Genomic DNA, 20,666 nt, shown 5'->3' on the forward strand with positions numbered 1-20,666 from the left:
AAAGGAGAATAGGTAGGTAAGTAATACGTACTGGGGCAAGGGTAACAAGTTATGCATCGAACATTCTAAGAATACTTTCCGGCCCCCCCTTTATCCCCCTTAAGTTACTAACTCCGTATCTATCCATCCATTGTTAGTTATCCCCTGCTTACAACTACAAACTTAACTACGTACATATCTGTCTTCTTGTCATGGTTACCAGACCCCGAATACAGAGTAATCAACTAATTGACTAACCTACCCCAGAAACTCAATCCCACGCCCACAACTTACTGGCTAGACAGGTAAAAAAGAGATAAAGGGATGTACAGTATTGTGGCGATACCTACTACGTAAGTAGTATACCAAGTACTCCATATAGTATACAGTACAAAGGGAACAGGTATATCCCTTGCATCAGAACAATGCCGATATTCTTCAGTTTTCGGGCGTCTGTAACTGACTGGTGAGAGATTTGCCGCTGATCCCGCGGGTAAATAGTGTGATAGGTACCGAAGTTAAGCATTCTTGGAGATATTATCTATCTGTAGGGGATGAGAGTGGAGTGATGTGGAGTGGGGAAATAGAGGAGAGATGGGGGATTCGTTTATGAGGTGAGTTAGTTGAGATGGATTAAGGGTCTGTTTATTATCTAGACTTATCTACTGTAGCTGTAGCTGTAGCTGTGTCTTTTTAAATGTGAGTGTGAGGTAGTGGTGGTGATGTAGGGTAGGGTCAGGTAGATAGATACCATGGATGATGTTTGCCTGAGGCAAGATATCTTATAGTTAACCCTCTATACAGTCCGATTCATTTCAATATCTTCAACTATCTGTAGTAATCAAATCTCACTGCTATACCTCAGCACTCTTCCTATAACTTTACCATACAAATTACTTCAATCCAAATACCTCCCCTCCATAATCCTCCTTCCTACAAAGTACTTTGTACAACACCCTTGTCAACCCATCCCATCCGTCCCCAAGAATGCAAACCATCACACAAAGAATGCACCACCCACCCCCCGCCCATACCATTACAATGCCTAGAACTCCCATATTAACCACATCTTTGCAATAACAATACTATGTACCTACAAATATCTCATCTCAGCCCCGGAACTCACAGCCAGCCAGCCAACCAGCCAGCCTCCGGCAGTTTCTTCCGTCCATACAGCGATCTTTCTTAGCCAGGGTCCTTCATAGTTGGGCGGTACCAGTGGCTTCTCTTCGCGTTACTAACCAACTACATATCTACGGAGTAGATGATTAGTTACCGCCTGGCTGGCTGGCTGGCTGGCTAGTTGTTGCTGACTGGTATGTGGTGTCTTCGTGGTGGGTATTGGTGCTATGCTAGTGCTAGTGCTGGTGCTGGTTACTTGGGGGATGGGGATGGGGATGGGGGCCGAATGCAGTTATCCACTTATTGTGTGGCATTGGCATTGCAATCCTCTTGTCGTTTCTCTGAAGGATGGCTAGTGCTTATGTTGAGATTACGCGATTGGGAGTGTGTCATTGACATTGGGATTGGGATTGGAATTGGGAATGGATTGTCATGGCAGGGTCTATCGATCATCAGGCATTATATCACTCAAAACACATCAACTAACAAACGAAACCAGCACCCCTCTATTTGGGATAGTCCTTGATATGATAACTCTTCAACTTCACAAACTGCTCGAATCCAAACCGACTGAGCGTCACTCCACGGCCCGAGTTCTTCCATCCCGTCCAAGCCAGATCCTATACCTCCATTAGCACATCTGCATATCATTCTCAATGTCAACAGACAAACTCACCGGACTAGGATAGTCCGACCGATTCACAAACACCGTCCCTGCCTCAACCCTCTCCACCATTTCCTCCGCGGCCTTAACATCCTTCGTCCACACACTAGCCGTCAACCCAAACTCACTACAATTCATCCACTTCACAGCCTCCTCATCCCCCTCGACCTTCATCACCGGAATCACCGGCCCAAACGTCTCCTCCGTCATAACCCGCATCTCATGCGTAACCCCCGTCAACAGCGTAGGCCTAACATAGTTCCCCTCCGACGGAGGATTCTCAAACGACTCATTCTCCGGCGTCTCATCCTTCGCCCCCTTCTCCACCGCATCAGCAACATGCGCCTCGATATCCTCCTTCGCGCGCTTCGAAATCACCGGCCCGATCTGCGTCTTCTTATCAAACGGATTCCCAACCACATACCCACTCAGCACCTTCTTCACCTCCGCCACAAACTCATCGTAGATCCCCTGGTGCACGTAGACCCGCTCAATCGCACAGCAGCTCTGGCCGCTATTGAAAATCGCCCCGTCGACAATCTCCCCAGCCGCCCAGGCGACATCGACATCGTCGCGCACATACGCGGGATCTTTACCCCCGAGCTCCAGCCCGACGTTCACGATGCGATCAGAGGCCGCCTTCTGCGTAGCTATTCCGCCCTCCACGGAGCCCGTGAAACAAATATGGTTCACACAGCTCGAGCGAACCAGACTCTCAAGTAACGTCGGAGACCCAGAATGGACATACTGAAGCGCCTTCTCCGGCAGCCCCGCTTCATGGAACGCATTAGCGACTTCCTCCGCGACAGTGGGCGTTTGCGGCGACGGTTTCAGAACCACGGCATTACCTGCCAAGATGGCAGGGATTAAACTGTTGACGAGGACGAGGTAGGGGTAGTTCCAGGCGAAGATGATCAGTACCACGCCGACGGGTTTGCGCTTGATGTATCGCTTGAAGCCTGTTTCTTCTTCCCCCGGTACGATTCCCTCTTCGCCGAGGACGGAGTCGCTGATGCGGTTCAGGTAGTGGCTGCGCTTGATGGCCGTGGCGACTTCGATGCCTGTGTAGGAGATGGGCCGGCCCATTTGCTCGGTGAGTTGTCTGGCGAGGTCATCTTTTCGTTTCTCGAGTTTGGCGAGGGCGCGGGAGACAATGTCTTGCCGTTGTTTGAGGGTCGTGGATGTCGAGAAGGATTGGTAGGCTGATTGTGCGGATTCGGCGATGCCTACGATGTCTTCGGGGTTGGCGCCGGTGCGGTTGAGAATGGGGCGGTTGGTTATCGGGGAGATGGTGGTGATGTTGGGGACGGACATTGTGATGTGAAATATGGGTATTGAGGGGTTATGGGGGACGTGGGGAAGGGAGTTGGGGAAGAGGATGGAGTGGATCATTTATCGGCGACGTCAGGAGGGGTATGGCGTCATGTTGTCGGGAGGTGCCTTAGGGTTACTACGATGAAGTATAGAGCTACATGGTTTGTGATGTAAGGCAGGATTATGTATGCCCGCTTCCGAGAGCCCCGCGTGATGGACATTCTACTGTCGATCCGGTGGCGAACTGGGAATTGCTATTGCATCAAGTACCTATACCTACTCTATACTAGATGTTTTAATCAGACATCCCGCACCAGCCGGGCTCCTGCCCAGGGGTAGGGGTAGTTCCGCTGGTACCAGTTTACACTGAATAGATTAGCTCGTGGACAGCTGGCTTGTAGATGGGCGACTTACAAGGTAGTGCGGCCGGCGATCCGTGGATGCGTCGCCCATGACCCTCCGAGGATGACATTGTGCTTTCCGTCGAAGAAGTCGGCTGTTCTTGATTAGCTTTGTTTGTAAGTGTTTGGCGACAAGCTTACATGTATATCCGGGGTAGATTTGCATGGCCTCGAACCCGTCGTGGGGTGCAAGTTCCGTGCTCGTCCACTCCCAGACGCCTCCCAGTTCTCCGTGGCCGGCGAGTCGGTCGCCGTTCTGGATGACTGGGGTGGGGTGCCAGTGTTTGAAGCCGACGTTACAGTTGTCGAGCTCAACAAACACCGGCAGAGACTCGCGCGAAGGGTGCTGTACCGGTTGGTGGTCGGGGGTGTGAGGCCGTAGGGGGTTCGTCTCGCTGTGCCCGTGTCCATTGACTCCGTTGGTATTACTACGAAAGTAAGCCCTGTGCATTAAAGCGAAGCGGTCTACTTACCTATGACCGTTTGAAAGACCGTTACTAGTTTCCTTCAGTCGAGCTGCATGCGCGTATATACTCTTCGCCTCTTCAAAGGTCGGTATCCTGCAGTCCACCCACTTGGCATACTTTGCCAATTCATCGTACGACGCAATCACCGGCCAGTCCTGGGCGAGCTCGAGCGGGACGGAGCCAAACACGGTGCGAACGGCAAAGTGTGCCATAAAGTCGTTCGTAGCGTAACTGCTGCTTTGACTGACACCATTGCATGTCGGGTACGTCTGATCAGACTTGACCAAGACCCAAGATTCTGGCTTCTGAGGCAGATGATTTGCCTGTAGATACTTGGCGTACTCTCCATTTGTAATGGGTCGCGCTTGTGCTTCGAATGCTTTGACTGTTACCTTTCTCTGGGGCTTTTCGTTATCCCATCCATAAGAGTCACGAGGAACCGAATGGCCATCATCGTCTAGACCAACCAAAAGCGTCTGCTCGGGGATCGAGAACCACTCGTTCGGTCTTGCTTCTTGCCGGGCATCGCGGAATAGCTTCTCAAAATCCGGTTGTGGAACAGCTGGAGGCGAAAGTGTTCTTTCGCTCTGGATAAGCATGTAAAGGAACGTTTCCAAATGCATGGCTTCATGCTCAAACCCAATCCAGAGTGCTTCGCCGAGCACCCGATTCTCAGCCACATTATGCTTCTCGAAGATGGACCTCACCCTACTTCGAACCCGCACTTGATAGTCTAAGATGTCTCCAAGGGCAGGCCATTCGTCCGGAATCTCGCTGTGAGAATGGCATTTTTCAGGGTCATCCACATCGGGGTCAATTCCGCGTTCGAAGATGAGTCGATATGACTTGGGGTGCGTTGGCTTTTCGCCCAACGCTCGGGTCAAATGAACATCTACTCTTGTCAACATATGTCCGTTACGCCTGATCCTGGGAAAGGCAAACAAATACTGACCGAGAAAAGTAGGAATGTGGCCGAGGTAGAAAATCAATGCATTTCGCAGTTTGATTGGCTTCGAAAGAAGTTCCTCTCTGGGAACCATGGCCTTGGTGACAATATCCCATGCCGTCCACAGAGACTGGAACTCCTCAAAGCTCGGCACAGATTGCGCCGCATATTGTGGCGGGCTCGTTGGAAAGTTGAGGGTAGCCGAAGAGAGCACGTGGATAACTGCCCGACAGATCATGTTAGTATAACGGTCTCAAAAGTGTAACATGCTGTGCACAATGCAGTGCAACATGGGTAGTCGTAGCACATTGCCAAAGGATGACATACGATAATCCCCAGACTCATTGCCAAACTCCGCGTTCTCAATTAAACCCGCATCATGCCAAAGCTGATCGCACTGCTCGGGGGCATATTTGAATGCCTCCTCGAAAATCAGCTTCTCGCCTTTTTGGAGCAATACCCCGTTTATAGTTACGTCCCGCTTTGGCGCGTAAAAAGCCTGGTGCCGCCCTTCGACATTATCGTACTCCGTCACGATGTCCCATTCATCGAGTTTAAATGCTTCGTATCCAAGCACAGCGTTCGCATGCGACAACCCGTTCTCGTAGAACTGCCGCGTAATACCCTTGGAATCATTGTATGCCTTGTACACTTTATCCGAGTCGGTGCAGCTATCCAACCCAAGCACCATCAAGTCCGACGGCCCCAGGAACCTGGAAAATTGCGACAAGAATTTGGCCGCTGCAGGACGATCGAAATTTCCTATTGACGAACCCATTGACATGATCACCGTTGGGACCTTTCGATTCGCGGGGTTTTCCAGCCAGGTAAGGGCGTCGTCGTACGTGCCATGGAGGCCATGGAGCTCGACATATTGATATTGATCGAGGGACACTTCCGAGAAAGTGCGCTCCAACTCCGAGAGCGAGAGATCCAACGCATAGTAGTCCACTCTTTTGCTCGCCGCTTCGAATTCCTGGAGAAGAATCTCAATCTTGCGCAGATTGCTACTATATGTTAGAATCCCGTATCTGCACCCTATCTCTATACAAGCTCCAAGCGGAAGGAAGACGCACCCACTACCTAGCTCCAGTAATTGCGCACTATCCGGGATGCGTTCAACGATCCTCTTCGCATGTGTCCGTAGAACGTCAATCTCCGCGTTTGTGAGATAATATTCCTCCAAGTACGTAATGTCCTCGAACAGCTTAAGCCCCTGAGCATCGTACAGAAGCATCGTGGGCATGGAACGGCAAGTTCCTGCCGGAGGATCTATACCTCGCTGGATATCATTTACCAAGGAAAACTTCACGTCATTCTGACGGATATCGACGATGTCAACGCCTTTGACGACCGGACATAAGGGTGACATTTTTGGTGAGCGCAGAACTCTAGCAACAATAAAGCAAGTCGAAAAGCAACAGCTATACAAGCCACTTCAGAAAAAAAGTACAAGTTCAAGGGTAAGCCACAGAGCTTATATTATTGTATGCGCGCGCAAACCGCGGATGGTATCGGGGGGGCTAATGAGGGGTAGATGAGGAGAAGCGTCCAGTCCTTGCAGCGAGGGTATGCAAGATTGATCATCTACGAGTAGATCCACCACTGGATAAATAGCTCGACAGGTCAGACTCGAAGTTGGCGTGGGGTGTATCAGAGAGACCAGTATCACGCTGCGCGTCCCACCTCTCTCAAGAATATCAGGGGCAGCTGTTCCTGCACTATCGAGGGAAGCGGGCCCTTGCAAACAGCCCACCATGACTGACTGGGTCATCGAGATGGTCTGGACACCCTCCGCATTGTGTAAGCTCAGGGCGATTTGTCCCACCGCAGGCCGGAAAATACCGTTGAGGCCGGCCTGCACGTCAATCAGACCATACTGGGCAGGGTACACATTCCGGTGGGATGGCTTGGGAACCCACCATCCGGGTTACTTTCCAAGGAACGACCAGGTGTCACAGCAATCCAATGGATGAAGCACCGCAGGCCAGTGACGCATGCGGAAAAGAGGTCCAACCGCCGAGGGCCAGAAGGAAGCGCCGACACGAGCATGACGTTGAGTTTGCATTGATTGCATTGGTTTGCATGACTTACTTTTGGAGCGGGGATTACCGTGTTGGGTACTGTTTGTGTTGTTTGGGTACCCCACCTTGGTTTGTCTGGTTTGGTTCGCTGCTGTTGCCTGTTTGAGGCAGTTTGTCATCACGGGACGGCTTTTCCCAACCACCATTTTATACATCCATCAGGCTTGTCTGATTGGCATTGGACACATCCCTCCTTCAATCCGTATCGCATGGAATATGCCTCAGTGGAGCTCGTATTGACTAGTGCTTGAGTCAGATCAGTGGTGAGCTAGGGTCAGAAACAAGCAACGAAGATTCATCAGCACTACGGTAGCAGTCATAAAAGTTACTCAGCATATCCGCGTGAGTCCGATCAGTGACGGACGAACCCTCTCAGGCACAGTAGTGTAGCTGCCTATTCATTACGATTAGGGTTGAACAGCTGCCGAGACAAGATCAGCAGAGAGATTCCGCCGGATGAACAAAAGATAACAAAAGACCTCTCAAGTAGTACATGATCAGATGGATGTATAGCGGCGGCCAAAAGCATTATATATACGAGCATCGGTAGTACTTCGGGATATCTCCGTTGATCACCAAAGAGCACAGTTTCAACCAACTTGTCTCCAACGCATTTAGCAAGCCCTGTGAAATAATCTCTAATGGAATGGTTGTCGATATACTTTTCAGTAGTGAAATACCGTAGACTAGTAGTGGGCATACACCTCTTCTTGAAATTGTTAAGGATATAAATAGGCCATGACAACCCAGGACCCTGTGTTTGAAGTTTAGTAAGTTGAGCACCACTTTTAACATGCCACAAAATGTCACCAAGCAGGCGCAATTACTCGCAAATGCGGGACGCCGCCTTGAACATCAGAGCAGACAGCGACGACGAATACGCACATTCAGATATGGACGCCGGCGAAGACGAGGCATTGCATATACTCATGGAAGCAAATTACAACGAGGGTGCTTCGTATGATCAAAGCTCCACTGACCAATTTGCAAACGATGACGAGGACCCGTTATGGCGAACCCAGGCTGATAATTTATTCAGCGGAAATGAAAGCGACGGTGCAGATGAGGGAGAGCATGCCTCGTTACAAATTCAACTCCCTGATCCTGACAGCCACGGCGAACACGTTGACTACCCACTACCACCTCCATCTCCCTGTTCACCATATAAGAAGTACTCACACAAAGAAAAGTACGCCAAGCCAGCACTTAAAGACAAGCCAGGTGGCGAATCACTCGACACACTCATATCTTACTGTGATATGGTCGTCGACATGAGCAATATCAGGTCCGCTCTTCGAAGCGTAGAGCTCTACCTTGGAAAAGGCCAAACCCGGGAGGCTGAATCCGAGGCCCAGAAGGCTCGGGATTTGGCAGAAAAGTATGACGACAAACCAGTGCTCGCACGGTGCAGGTACTGGCAGGCTCGGGTGAAGTTTGCCCAAGGGAAATATGATAAGGCGTACGATTTGTTCAGCGAATGCCAATTATGGATCACCAAGCAACCTGAGGCTAGCACAATGGCGTTTTACCTGCCACTCTGTCAGCCGGGATTGAGCGATCTAGAGCGACAGCGCTTGCTGGAGGACGCTCAAAGACGTGCGATGCAACCACAGAAGATGCAAGGGGTTATTGAAGTGCCAGACAACCGAGAATCGAAACGAAGATGGGAGGATAGCCTTCACTTGTTGTCGCAAGATACCATCCCACAGCCTATGCATCGGCGGAGAATAGCCCGCCCCAAGTCCCTGCTCGAGAGGCAACCGGAAGATTCCAGTGGACTCAAACTTGGTGGGAAGCAAAAGGTTTTCACTTTCGAGATGCACCCCAAGGGCATGGCGACCAGGTTCCGGCCGACAGATATTTTCTCGGAACAGCCTTATGAGGTAATTGTTCCACAAGAACAATGGGAGGATTTCATTGACTATCACCGAGACCAGAGCGTCACGTTGACTTATTTGGAGAGGGAGAGACGACGGTACCAAACCGTCGTCCAAGAGAAGTATAATCAGCGCTAACCCGCTGCGTGCTGGTCTGCCTTTTTGGCCAGGGAACATCCGGTTTGGTGAGGATGTGGGATACTGTTGGAGTAATGGTCTTTCATATTGTTTATATATAAGGCTTCTTTCATACCGTTTTCTGCACCTGCCCGACTAGCGAGTGTCACATGCATATCTCCTTCTCTTCCTTCCTACCTTTCGCATATACCCACTTTTTGATATAGTTCAACTCAATTAAAGTCATAAGAATCGTTTCAAAGCATTGCGATCATAGATACGCCTCAAGCCTTCAATAGCTACCACAAAGCCAAGTCAGCAATGTTCAGACCCCAAGCCCAGCTTGCAGCGCCCATAGCCCCAACACTCATCGTAAAGGCCATCAGAAGATTGACGGCGTTGTTATCTAAGAGGTCCCGTCCACTTTCTACCCGCCGGCTTTCGTGTCCCGATTCAGTTTCCCCTGCGGATGTTCCCGTCGATGTTCCAGTAGCCCTGGTTCCTTTCAGAGTGGCGGTGTTAGCTACTGCCTCGGTGGCGTGTACCTGCGCACTCGAGCTTGACCCAGCAGGCTTCAGACCGGTGGTATCAGCTGGGACACCAGGCTTAGTAGAAGAGGGGTGAACAAGGACCTGCAAGATATTATCAGTACTATCCTCTGCTAACAATCCGGTAGATGCTAAGCATGTACTGACCTTCTGACCACCAGCCCCTTCGACAATCTTTCCTGTTCTCTTGTCGACCACGCTAGCCTGCAGCAATCCACCCAAGACACTATCCAGCACACTGCCCAAACCTCCCCACATTGTCACGGCCAAGATCCACTGGGCCCGGCTCTTGAGCATCGACAGGGTATCGGCCTCGGCGCAGAAAGGTAGGATAGCAGCGGACGACACAGCAATTGTAAAAGCACCCAGCACTCCTGCTAGGAGTCCGGTTCCAGTTACACCGCCATTGGTACCGGGAGGAACGACGCGGAACGTGGGGGAGGTGATCAGGCGGGGTTTGGACTTGGATAGGATACCAAGCTCGGAGGAGTATGTATCAGCGGCGACAGCGGCGTAGTTCCTACCACGATGACCTGTTAGTACGCGCATAAGAAAGGTTAGGAATAGGGATAGGCCTTACGCGACTATTCCCACGACCAACAAATCCGCCACATTATGACCATTCGAAAAGCACTGTGTTGCGCTTGCAGGTTGTCCCGCAAGAACATATGTATGAAGGAGAGCAAGCACTGTAGCGACGACAGAGTTGGCCAGGACCTGGATGTGGGTACGCTGACCCTCGCCGCCCTCGGAGCCGGTCGCGGAGAGCGTCAAACGAGCTTTAACATCGTGTTTAACCTGGCAAGTACGTGATCAACAGTTACTAACCGCAGATCGATGGTGTGAGCAAAGGCTATATACCTTGGTAACTTTGGTGCCCCCAAAGTAGAATATTCCTAACAAGACAAAAGGAGCGGACCATGGATGAAGAGCATGGGCGCTGGCTGTCAGCGCAGCCGCAATGAGGCCGGGGGTGGTCAGCGACTTTCGCGACCAGGCACGATGAACAAGCACTATCACCGCTGGGATACCGATGTATGGTTTCATGGTGAAGACAGGTAGCGACACCAAGGAAAAGCTGGAGAAAGTTTGGCAGAAAAAGGAATCGGGGAGAAGAAGAGCATCGCGTATCTTAGCTTGATCTTTAGCGCGGGTAGCTCCGATGGGGACCAGGTGACCATCCGCGGGTTGATGTTGGTGATCGGCAAACAACAAGAGTTGGATGACTGTATGCACATGGATGGAAACAGAAGGCCAAATCCAATATTATAATTGTTTCAATGGCATCTTTTCCTTTTCGCCTTTGAGCTGTATACATTGTTCCGTTCCAATCTCAGTGGCAGTGGAGCCCAAAATAGATCGATGGATTGATTCTAGCTGATTTACCCCACAAATATACCGCCATTCATACATCCCCTTAGATTAGCTCATTTGCTCATTATGAAAGGAATGTTCACTGAACTTACACTAAGGTTAAGCTCCTGGTTTTCTTAGTTTGGTAGTAAGCTTGCTTGATGGAGATGTCAAGACCATGGGAGCATTGCTTAACCATGGCTTCTGCCTGACACATGTGCGCAGCAGCTGCAAGCGCCGACCCCGCCTGGCCAACTCCATCCCCTTCACTTCACCCTCCCAACAGCTTGTTCTCTTCTCTTTCACTCAATGTACAATTAGGGAAAGCTTTCAGCTTCATAATCCATCACTTTCATCGTCTAGCATCAAAATCAGCATGGCTATTGTCTACGGATTGCCCACGGTGGCTTCCACAGTAGCAGCAGCGGTATGAGCAAGTCCACTACCTTCTAGAAAACCCACTGACAAGTCATCGTTTCATCTGATAGTTTGCAATTATCGCTATCATTCTTGGAGCGTAAGTGATCTTCTCACTCTCGACACAGATGTCTGCCATCGAGGATCAAGCTCATTCATCTCATCAGGCTGTCCTGGTCTCGTACAGCTTCACTTTACCTTCCCCTTCCTGAATGGGTTCCAGCCATCGCCACCCTCTTCCCTCCGCTTACAGCACTGGCACTATATCTTGTCAATCAACTCGCCCAGCCAGCTGCAGATAACCGCCAGTCATCTAGCCCTTGGCGACGATTCTTTCCCGTCATCAACCACCTCCAATCCATCATAACCACAGTCATCGCCACCGTGGCCCTCGCCTATCTATACCCAGAGAGCGTCACAACCTGCCGACTGGAGCAGGAATGGCAGTCGTACTTCCGCGCGAAAGATGCTCAACCGATCCGTGCTATTCAGGACGAGTTCCGCTGCTGCGGATTCCGGAGTATCCATGACCGAGCGTGGCCGTTCAAGGATAAGACCACCGGGGATGATGCTTGTGAGGTACAATTCAATTACGGGACAAGCTGTCTGGTCCCGTGGAGACAGCAGCAGCAGAGTGCTTCATGGATGGTTTTTGCAGCTGCTATTTTGACTCTACTCATGAAGGTCTGTGTATGTGCTTCGTTATAGGTGATATCTTACAAAGGTAACTACAGGTTGCGTTATACCAGGCCCTGCGTCAGCGACCGAGCTGGATGACAATGCAGTTTGGCAGACAGGCACGCAGTCAGCAGCGGATCACGCACGCTGCGTTGGAGGATGAAGACACCAATGATGACGCGGAGGAGGGGCAGCGGGGAGCGTTCCTGCCTCGTGCGGGTCCAAGGTTTGACAATGAGTGGAATGATCGGTAGATCGCTTTTCTGAGGGCTGACTAGCCTGACTGGTCCGTGGTTGCAATTAATCCAAGGGTTGTTTGCAGGGGTTCAGTAATTTTTGCTGCACGATAGGCTCCACAGGGAATGTAGAATCTGCAGGAGTGTACTTTATTCGTGGTTCTACAATACTCTCGAGACTGATAAGACTTGGATAGCTTCTAATTAAGGACATTGTGCGCCTTTCATTTACAGTGATGAAGCTACCATCCAGGCTAGTTCGGAGCCCTCGCTTGGGACGCTCCACGGCCCATCGGCTCGGCCCGAATTCTCACTCTTTAACTGTTTAACCATCTACCAAGTGCCAGAGTTGGACATGTTACAACGTGTTTCCCGCGATGGGCTCCAAAACCCTAGGCCTGAAGAAGTACTCACCGCGGTCTCGAACAGGGTGCCGGACGTGTCGTGCACGACGGATTAAATGCGACGAGACACCAGGACCATCATGCAAGAACTGCACATCGACAGGTCGTACTTGCGACCGATCCCCGCAGTTTCAGCTCCCCATCAAAGCGCGCCTTCGACACGCTAGTCACCTGCACAACTACATTTCCACCAACCTGCCCGGTATGACAGCCGACGAGCGCCGCTGTCTCGCCTTATTTCAGACATATACGATGCCCATGCTGACCGGGTTATGTGACTCGGAACTCTGGCAACGCCTTGTGCTACAGATGAGTCAGATGGAGCCGGCAGTTGGACACGCTGTCGCAGCGCTGGGGGCATTCCACGAAACTACGACTGTGGGTGTAGCTGGTATGAATAACGATTATCAGCTCTTTGCACTGGAGCAATACGGGCGGGCGATTGCGGTTCTTCGTCGCCGCCTTGCATCCGGGTCCGGGGATCCCCAGCTACGGATTACAGCGTTGGTATGCTGTGTGATCTTTGTGGTGCTAGAGTTATTGCAAGATAATTACGGAAACATATTGGTGCATCTGAGAAATGGGATATACATCCTTATGAATGAGACTGGCCCGAAAGCGAGGGAAGCAATATTCAGATCCCTTCCCGCTGGTCCGAAAAATGATAGTGAGCGAGAAGAGGACGCGGTTTTCACGCATATGTTTGCGCAGTTGACGGTCCAGGCAGCGCATTTCAGCGAGGATTCAGTGATGAGGTTGCAACCATTGGATGCGCATCTCTCCACGGTGCATTACGACAGTATAGAAATTCGCAGTCTAATTGAGGCAAAGGATACGTTGGACCCGTTGATTGATAGCATGGTGCGCTTCTGGACGCGCTGCGAAGCAGAGCTTCGAGATTGCTCTGCAGATCATTATCCTCTCTATGTCGAGCGACAACGGCAATACAGTAACATACAACGCCATATCAACGCCTTTGAGACATACGTGTCCCAAGCCCAACACTACTCGCCCAAGGAAACTCGAGCTATCGATACAATCCGCGTCAGTCACATCGTCATGAGTACCTATATCGCCACCTTCATGGATCTCACCGAGACCATCTACGACCGATTCCTAGCACGATGGACCCGAGCCGTAATTTTGACAGAGCAGATCGTTGCCAGTATTCAAACGGAATACGCCCACAAGCAACAGCCACTTCCCAACGTCATCTCCGATATTGGGGTCTTCGTCCCATTGTTTTCGGTAGGGATCAAGTGCCGCGATGTGGGTATCCGAGAGCGTGTGTTGAGGTTGTTCCGCACATGGCCGCATCGTGAAGGACTGCATGACTCAATGTCATACTTATACATGGTGCGGGAAATAGCGAAGCTGGAAGGGGAGGCAGCCGATGCTAATGGGTATGTGCCGGAGAAGGCGAGGGTGCGAACGATGATGTTTGAAAAGGTTGGAGATGGAAAGCATGCGGTGCTACACTACGCGTTATCGGATCCAGAGGCGAAAGAATTGGTAATGAGGAGAAGAGTTTTTGTAATGGATGAATTGATATAATTCTCTATTGACTCAGCCAAAGGCCTTGATTCTGATACCTCACTCTCAATAACCAGAATTAGACCATCCAGGCTTGAATTTATTTAGTAGGATATATTTACAGCGAGTTCTACACCTATCCAGTTACTAGTATCATGGTACAAGTCACTATATATCTAGTAGTATCACCGCCGACTTTCGCTAAATATGATAAAAAGAAAAAATTCCCCACACTTCATGGACCGTCCTGCCCATTGCTGCGGCAAGATCACAGGCTACCTTGTAATATAAACATAGCAGGAACATGAAATTTATTTGCACCCATTCTTGCACTTCCAAGGCTTATGTGTCAACTGGCTCCGGCTCCGACTTCCACTTGGGCTTGGACCGGACTAGATGACTTTTGTCTTCTCTGTCATTGCCAGACAACATTTCTTCCTCCGTTTCTGGCCTTCGGCTCTATCCTAGCCTTTCTCTTCTTTTTACATGTCCCCTGAGGTATCCTGATTGACCGACCCACAACTTTCTCGAATATGTCACACCCCCATTGACTAGTATCCTTATGAATATCATAGTCGCAAGGCAGCCTAGCAAGCACCACCGGTCAATATACCCAGTGATGCTATGGACCACGCCCAAGGATCCTTTTAGTAAAAATGGACTAAACACCAGGGATTCCTGAAATATCCAGAAGCTAATTAAACCCAATAGAGGACCTCTTTAGAAATGGGTGGTTTCTATAATAAAGCGGTTTAGTATCGAGTGTAAGAAAGAGTATATAAATCCCCATTAGCTCGATGAATAACTCTGTACACCCTTTCATCCAGAGGCGCAGTGTATGTGGCGGAACCTGTGGGCATTTGCTGATCCCAGTCGATCCCCATGTTATCCAAGATGGATAATGTCTTACTTGAAATTAACTGATGCGCCTTCTCGTGTGGCGCCAGCGGGACTTTGACGATCATAGTCTGAATGTCCGGATAGTAGGTAAGTCGGACAAGGTTACGCAACCTATTACGGTTGTTCTCCAGGTAAAGAAATGAGCTTGGCGGCCGGTACTAGTAGGTGACGAAATAGCAAGTGAGGTATGCTCGGACAACGCTTGTACTCGATAACGTCGAACGTGATCGCCAGGCAGGACGAGGCAACAGGAAAGCTGTTAGACAACACCGCATAGGCTATATGGTCCTTTCCATACCAAGCTATCTTATCAACATATCGCCAGCGATACCCTCCCTCACCACATCTCCTACCCTATATCATAGCCTCCTGGGCCTCATCCTGTGGTCTTTGTTGGGTAAAGACATCAAGTCAATTGCCATGTAGCCGAGGAGCTGTGCTGGGCTATGCTATGTCCCTTTTTGATCTGATCATAGTCGGTACCTTGGATGACATAGGGCCTAGGGACAGGAGTTTCACAATAATTGTCTTACTCGGGTTGGTGTGTTCACGGCAGGTCTTGTCACTGTGTATTTAAATTCTCTGCGAGTATATCATGGCGTCTTGTTCAACCATCACGCGTAATTGAGACTCACATCCGGCATTCTGGAGATGTATGTTGGATACCATGCCGGAACTTTTCTTCTGGTAGCTCCAAGTCACCGGCCCTTCTCAGCGCATCATCGGTATAGGCGTTATATTATCGCCCATTTATAAGGTCGGCGACAAGATGAGTTTTGTTGAGGACCAATTCGAGACCGGTACCCTCCACCATGTGCGTTATTTGTTGAAGAAGGACTAGAAGTGCCGCGTTTGGCGCTGCCTCGTCTTCGGCATCGCTGAACTCCTCCACCTCTTAGTTCTGGTACTGGGCTTTGCTTGGTATTATGTGGATATTCTGGATGGATAATATGAAGTTGGCTAACGCCGCCACATAAGAGAGATTCAAGATGAAAGTCCTGATATATTCGTTTAGGTGATGTCTATCATAACTAGGGCCATATTCTAGATATAGTAGATAAAGGCTTTTCTATATCCGTAGGGGAAGGATGGGGAGAAATAGGAAGGAGAGAAGGATGAAGATAGGCGGTAGATGAAGCTTTTATAGAAAAGTAGAGAGAGTTAATGAGAATAGTGCTGGGGTACTTCACAGGATGATTCCCTATATCTATCTAGATTTCCTTTAACTGGTATGCTTCAATGAAGTGTCTCCTATACTGATCGATGAGATATCCCCTGATTAAATTGCCTAGATGCAATTGACCAAGGATCTGTGAATCGGTCCATTGACTCGGAGCGACTATAGGATGGTGATAATAATACCCTTCACCTTACTCACCCAACTGTCGTTCTTATTCCCCAATCCCCCGGTTTTCACAATCTCAACCAACCTAAGACATTCCTCGAAAAACTCCCCTCGCTATTGCCAGCAGCGCAGCAGAATCAAAAACCACATCCCGCTCTTGATTAACGGCAGGCCGTCCGACAATTTTCTTGAACTCCAAAATCAGCGGGGCACCCTGGACGGAAGGAGGGTTGGCCTTCAGATTGACGACGATGGTGGAAACGCACCGACGAACATGAACAGCACCGGCCGCTTGCGCTCTCGTTCTCGGACCTTGCCGGGCATACGCAACGTATTTTTCGATGGTGATAAGTTTTCTGGCCCGTGAAATATCCAGAAGCAGAACCAGGCCAATGCGCCCCCTTGATTTGCCTATCCACCAATCCACAGCCATACGCAGGTGCGGTAACGACTCGGATACCCCGGATTCAATCGCCCAGTGGGGCCAGTCTCCTTCATTAGGTCTCAGGATGCGATTCCTGTACGTGCTGTCTCCTTCTTTAGCCGATTCGGAAGTTGGGGATATCTTGTACGTTGCAGCACCCGTAGGCCAACGCTCATCGCGTTCAACACCCATGTTACTCAACATGGTTGCCGTGTCCTCCGCTATGCTCCGCTGAGCTCCCTCGTGTGGTTCCAGGGGGATCTTTATCAAAAGTGTTTCAATATCCTCATGGTATGTGAACCTGACAGACGTCCCCAGCTGGCAGCGATGTTTTTCCAGGTAAACAAACGCACTTGGTCGTACATGCTTGTAGGATAGGACCTGATTGACATCTCTCTCTCTCAGGCGAGCCCAGAGGGCCGAGATCTCTGTCTTGCAATCGTCGAGACTATTGAACGTACGAGGCGGGTAAAGTTTAGTCATGGCCAAGGTGGCTGACGCAGGCAATATGATCGAAGACGACATCGCAGATGGGCCTGGTACGCTCTCTGTTACTCCAGTAAGAGGAGTGGACTCCTCATCCTCGCTGTCTGCCATTGAACGGGACGATAACTTGCTTCAGCTTCGTTGATTAGCGAGTTTGCCAGTGACATAAGCATACTGTAAGTTTTCGGGACTACCTTTGGCCCGGGGGCGGAACTTACAAGCATCAACGATTGAACTTGGGGAGATCGATTGTCAGGCAGAACGAGGCGAAAGGTACAATTTAGACGCGTAGCAGACGAGGTACCAAACGCGTAGGAGGCAATGTGGCAGCTGACAACAACACTGCAAATGACAGAGTAGATGGTGCAGCAAACAACAGAGTGAAGGACGTGGCAAGCCACACAGCAAACGATGTGCCAGACAAAATATAGTTGACGGCGTGGCGATGACAGTTGTTAGATGAGGCAAGAGGAGGAAGAGAATGGTAACAAAGTGAGATAAGTAGAAAATGACGACTTCTAACACAGCCCCAAAAAGTAGCGGAAATAGGTGAGAAGTGAATGTTGTACACAAATAATACCATATTGCCCAGACGACAAATACTTGTCTTGTCCCATGCTACGCAGTAACCAATCATTTTACCCTTCCAACATACTAACCCAACTAGCATACATCATGCTCAATATCCCAAGAAACACACTCACCCATCTCAATCAAACTCGCCGTCCCAATAACGACATCATGCTCTGTCGGTCCAACCGGCCGTCTTCCAACAACCCTCTCAAAATCCAAAACCAGCGGAGACCCTTCCACCACCACAGACGGTTGTGCATTCACATCAACAACCGTCGTCGCGACAAGCCGCGGCACAAACCCATCAAGCGCAGCCTGTGCTCTCGTAACCGGCCCACTATCACCTTGCCTCCTCCCAATATACTGTGGAAAGTACTTCTCAATGATCAACTTCCTCTCCACACACTCCACCACCAATAACAAAACAATCAGAACCTCTCCCCCCGAGCACCCAATCCACCAATTCACATCCTGTCGCAATCTCGCCAATGACCCGGACACACCACTTTCAATGACCATATGAGGCCAGTCGGTTTCGTTGTTGGGTCTCAACAGCCTGTTTTTGAACGCGGCGTCGGCTTCCTTCTGCGACCCTGGTGCCAGCGCCGTGGCTGTGTATACAGCAGCAGATCTTGCATATGGTACCCACTCGGCAAGTTCGATTCCCATGTCGATTAGAGCTGCTGCTGTCTTGTATTGGAATATCATATAGGCCTGCTCGGTGGCTCGGGTCAGGACTCTGATTGTTAGGGTTGAGATCGTGGGGAAGTAGGTGAATCGGACGGGGGCTTGGAGCCGGTAGCGGAGTCTGGTTAGCGAGTGGAATGAAGCTGGGGTGATGTTGTTGTAGGTGAGGTATTGGTCTGTCGTGTTGTTGGCTTGTGGGTGGAGACGGTCATGGAAGAGGGTGAGGACGGCGCGCTTGCATTCTTGGATTCCGTGGTAGGGACGTGGTGGGTATTGGGTTGTTAGGGCTAGAGAGGTTGGGGAGGGGAGAGTGTGCGTGGTGGACATTGTGGATTGTTGGATTGTTGCTGTTGGGGATGGCACCTTATTTGATTGATTGATGAAGCTTCTATGCTGTATGTTGGTTACTTATCGGTGGTAGCGGAATCACTGTGATATAACTTGAAGCTTGCTGGTGCTGTATGGTATAAACTTTCGGGATTCAGCCTCCCGGCCTGTTGCGGGGATGATTCAGGGCTGAGCTACAATGGGTTTGAAATCCCAGTCAGAATAGAGTATTATACATCCCAAACTAAAGATGGAACCCCCCCATCTCATTAACCTCACAAAATCTCCACAACCCAGCCTGCACCGCCGCCTCCCTCACCCCACTCCATTCCTCCTCCCTCACAGCCCGATTAATCTCCTTATACCTCACCTCCCCATCCCCATCTCCATCTGCACCCCTTCCCCTCTTCCTCCTCCCCACATACGCATCCGGCCTATACTGCTCCATAACATGGACATACAAATCCCTGGAGACATTCTCCGCCAACCATCTTACAATCTCCCTCCCCTCATCCTCCAAACCCGGCATCACCAAATGTCTCAACAACACCCCTTTCTTCGCAATCCCATCAGAGGTGAAACTCAAATCCCCTACCTGTCGATGCATCTCCTTGATACTCTCTTTCGCGGTCTCGACATACTCCTCCGCTTTAAGTAATCGCTTCGCGGTACTTCCCTTCCAGACTTTGAAATCAGGGAGGTAAATATCCACTAGTCCATCTAGGAGATGTAATGAATCGAGGGAGTCGAAGCTGGATGTATTGTACACGATGGGGATCTTCAGTCCCATGTCTCTTGCATCGAGGATCGAGAGAACGACTTGCGGGACGACGTGTTCCGGTGTCACTAGGTTGATGTGGTGTACGTGTCCGACTGTTTGAAGCTTCATGTACCACTCTGCTAGCTCGGTGGGCGTGAGATCGTGTCCGGCTTTTTTGTGTGCTATATCCTACTCATTCCCATTATCATCAACATCACACACCCTACCCACAAAACTCAAGTTATATCAAAGGGAGGGGAGGGGAAGCCTACATGATTCTGACAAAACACACACCGCATATTACAGCCAGAGAAAAACACGCTCCCCGAGCCATGAAACCCCTGGATGCAGGGTTCTTCGCCGCGATGCGGGGCGATGGTGTTCACTTTTGCGGTTTCGGCGCCGATCAGACACATTCCCGTCTCCTGGAAGCGGTTAACGCCGCATCGGCGCGGACAGAGGTTGCAGTTCTGCAGGTGGGCGTAGGCCAGAGAGCGCTTTTTGGAGGCGTCGACGGAGGAAAGGAGTTGGTAGCGGGGGATGTAGTCGTCGAGGAGGTAGGCCGGGGGGATGCCGAGGTGGCGTTTTGGGGTATATCTATATGTACATTTGGGTGGGGTCCGCAGGAAAGAAGATGGGTGGAGAGGGCGGGGGGAGCGTATTATTGAGGCCATGTTTATTGGGATTACTATGCTATTGTCATTGCGGTGGTGGAGGTGATTGTTTGTATGAAGGTTTTGGTGCTCCGATGCATGCTTATCGGCAGCTTATCTCAGCCATGGCGTCATACCTCGGCTGTTGCACAACAAATCATTAAAAAGCAATTAGATTGACCAGGTATCAAAGTATCAGTATCAGTATCAGTTCAAAATCAGCATCACGCATAGTGTACATGCCACAAATATCCACATATATCACAAGTATATGTACGAATCCATATCAACACGAAGTAAGCATATCTTCCATTCGCCATGCCATCCCCTTGACAATGAAGCCAGCATAAGCCCGGAGTAGATAGCGAATC

The 20,666-nt window shown here is 50.2% G+C and overlaps 8 protein-coding genes across 8 annotated transcripts; 2 read left to right on the plus strand and 6 right to left on the minus strand.

The window, feature by feature from the left end:
* Positions 1 to 1,485: 1,485 nt before the first annotated feature.
* Positions 1,486 to 3,201, minus strand: BO88DRAFT_406527 (aldehyde dehydrogenase family protein). The gene is made up of 2 exons (XM_025707172.1): positions 1,778 to 3,201; positions 1,486 to 1,721 (listed from the first exon to the last, which is right to left on the minus strand). Exons 1-2 carry the CDS (start codon positions 3,077 to 3,079, stop codon positions 1,608 to 1,610), a joined length of 1,416 nt encoding a protein of 471 aa, XP_025560649.1. The 5' UTR covers positions 3,080 to 3,201; the 3' UTR covers positions 1,486 to 1,607.
* Positions 3,202 to 3,267: 66 nt separating this feature from the next.
* BO88DRAFT_89131 (DUF323 domain protein) lies at positions 3,268 to 6,457 on the minus strand. The gene is made up of 6 exons (XM_025713235.1): positions 5,221 to 6,457; positions 4,900 to 5,115; positions 3,954 to 4,839; positions 3,622 to 3,908; positions 3,494 to 3,575; positions 3,268 to 3,445 (listed from the first exon to the last, which is right to left on the minus strand). Exons 1-6 carry the CDS (start codon positions 6,263 to 6,265, stop codon positions 3,379 to 3,381), a joined length of 2,583 nt encoding a protein of 860 aa, XP_025560650.1. The 5' UTR covers positions 6,266 to 6,457; the 3' UTR covers positions 3,268 to 3,378.
* A 1,323-nt stretch (positions 6,458 to 7,780) lies between these two features.
* Positions 7,781 to 9,009, plus strand: BO88DRAFT_369567 (tetratricopeptide repeat protein; the record flags this gene model as incomplete). The annotated part of the gene is made up of 1 exon (XM_025704146.1): positions 7,781 to 9,009. The coding sequence occupies one exon, from the start codon at positions 7,781 to 7,783 to the stop codon at positions 8,990 to 8,992; it is 1,212 nt and encodes a 403-aa protein (XP_025560651.1). The 3' UTR covers positions 8,993 to 9,009.
* A 48-nt stretch (positions 9,010 to 9,057) lies between these two features.
* Positions 9,058 to 10,621, minus strand: BO88DRAFT_406531 (DUF92 domain-containing protein). Its single transcript, XM_025707173.1, has 4 exons — positions 10,381 to 10,621; positions 10,100 to 10,317; positions 9,667 to 10,039; positions 9,058 to 9,603 (listed from the first exon to the last, which is right to left on the minus strand). Exons 1-4 carry the CDS (start codon positions 10,564 to 10,566, stop codon positions 9,271 to 9,273), a joined length of 1,110 nt encoding a protein of 369 aa, XP_025560652.1. The 5' UTR covers positions 10,567 to 10,621; the 3' UTR covers positions 9,058 to 9,270.
* A 627-nt stretch (positions 10,622 to 11,248) lies between these two features.
* On the plus strand, positions 11,249 to 14,161 carry BO88DRAFT_427458 (Zn(II)2Cys6 transcription factor; the record flags this gene model as incomplete). The annotated part of the gene is made up of 6 exons (XM_025709013.1): positions 11,249 to 11,299; positions 11,361 to 11,389; positions 11,418 to 11,973; positions 12,024 to 12,186; positions 12,327 to 12,331; positions 12,545 to 14,161. The coding sequence occupies 6 exons, from the start codon at positions 11,249 to 11,251 to the stop codon at positions 14,159 to 14,161; spliced, it is 2,421 nt and encodes an 806-aa protein (XP_025560653.1).
* A 2,309-nt stretch (positions 14,162 to 16,470) lies between these two features.
* BO88DRAFT_345484 (uncharacterized protein) lies at positions 16,471 to 17,334 on the minus strand (the record flags this gene model as incomplete). Its single annotated transcript, XM_025703295.1, has 1 exon — positions 16,471 to 17,334. One exon carries the CDS (start codon positions 17,332 to 17,334, stop codon positions 16,471 to 16,473), a length of 864 nt encoding a protein of 287 aa, XP_025560654.1.
* A 624-nt stretch (positions 17,335 to 17,958) lies between these two features.
* On the minus strand, positions 17,959 to 18,882 carry BO88DRAFT_489600 (uncharacterized protein; the record flags this gene model as incomplete). Its single annotated transcript, XM_025712713.1, has 1 exon — positions 17,959 to 18,882. The coding sequence occupies one exon, from the start codon at positions 18,880 to 18,882 to the stop codon at positions 17,959 to 17,961; it is 924 nt and encodes a 307-aa protein (XP_025560655.1).
* Positions 18,883 to 19,047: 165 nt separating this feature from the next.
* BO88DRAFT_406533 (putative pyruvate formate lyase activating enzyme) lies at positions 19,048 to 20,349 on the minus strand. The gene is made up of 2 exons (XM_025707174.1): positions 19,915 to 20,349; positions 19,048 to 19,831 (listed from the first exon to the last, which is right to left on the minus strand). Exons 1-2 carry the CDS (start codon positions 20,314 to 20,316, stop codon positions 19,127 to 19,129), a joined length of 1,107 nt encoding a protein of 368 aa, XP_025560656.1. The 5' UTR covers positions 20,317 to 20,349; the 3' UTR covers positions 19,048 to 19,126.
* Between the last annotated feature and the right edge of the window lie 317 nt (positions 20,350 to 20,666).

Source organism: Aspergillus vadensis (genome assembly GCF_003184925.1).
Source record: "Aspergillus vadensis CBS 113365 unplaced genomic scaffold BO88scaffold_19, whole genome shotgun sequence".
In the NCBI taxonomy this organism is placed as follows: domain Eukaryota; kingdom Fungi; phylum Ascomycota; class Eurotiomycetes; order Eurotiales; family Aspergillaceae; genus Aspergillus; species Aspergillus vadensis.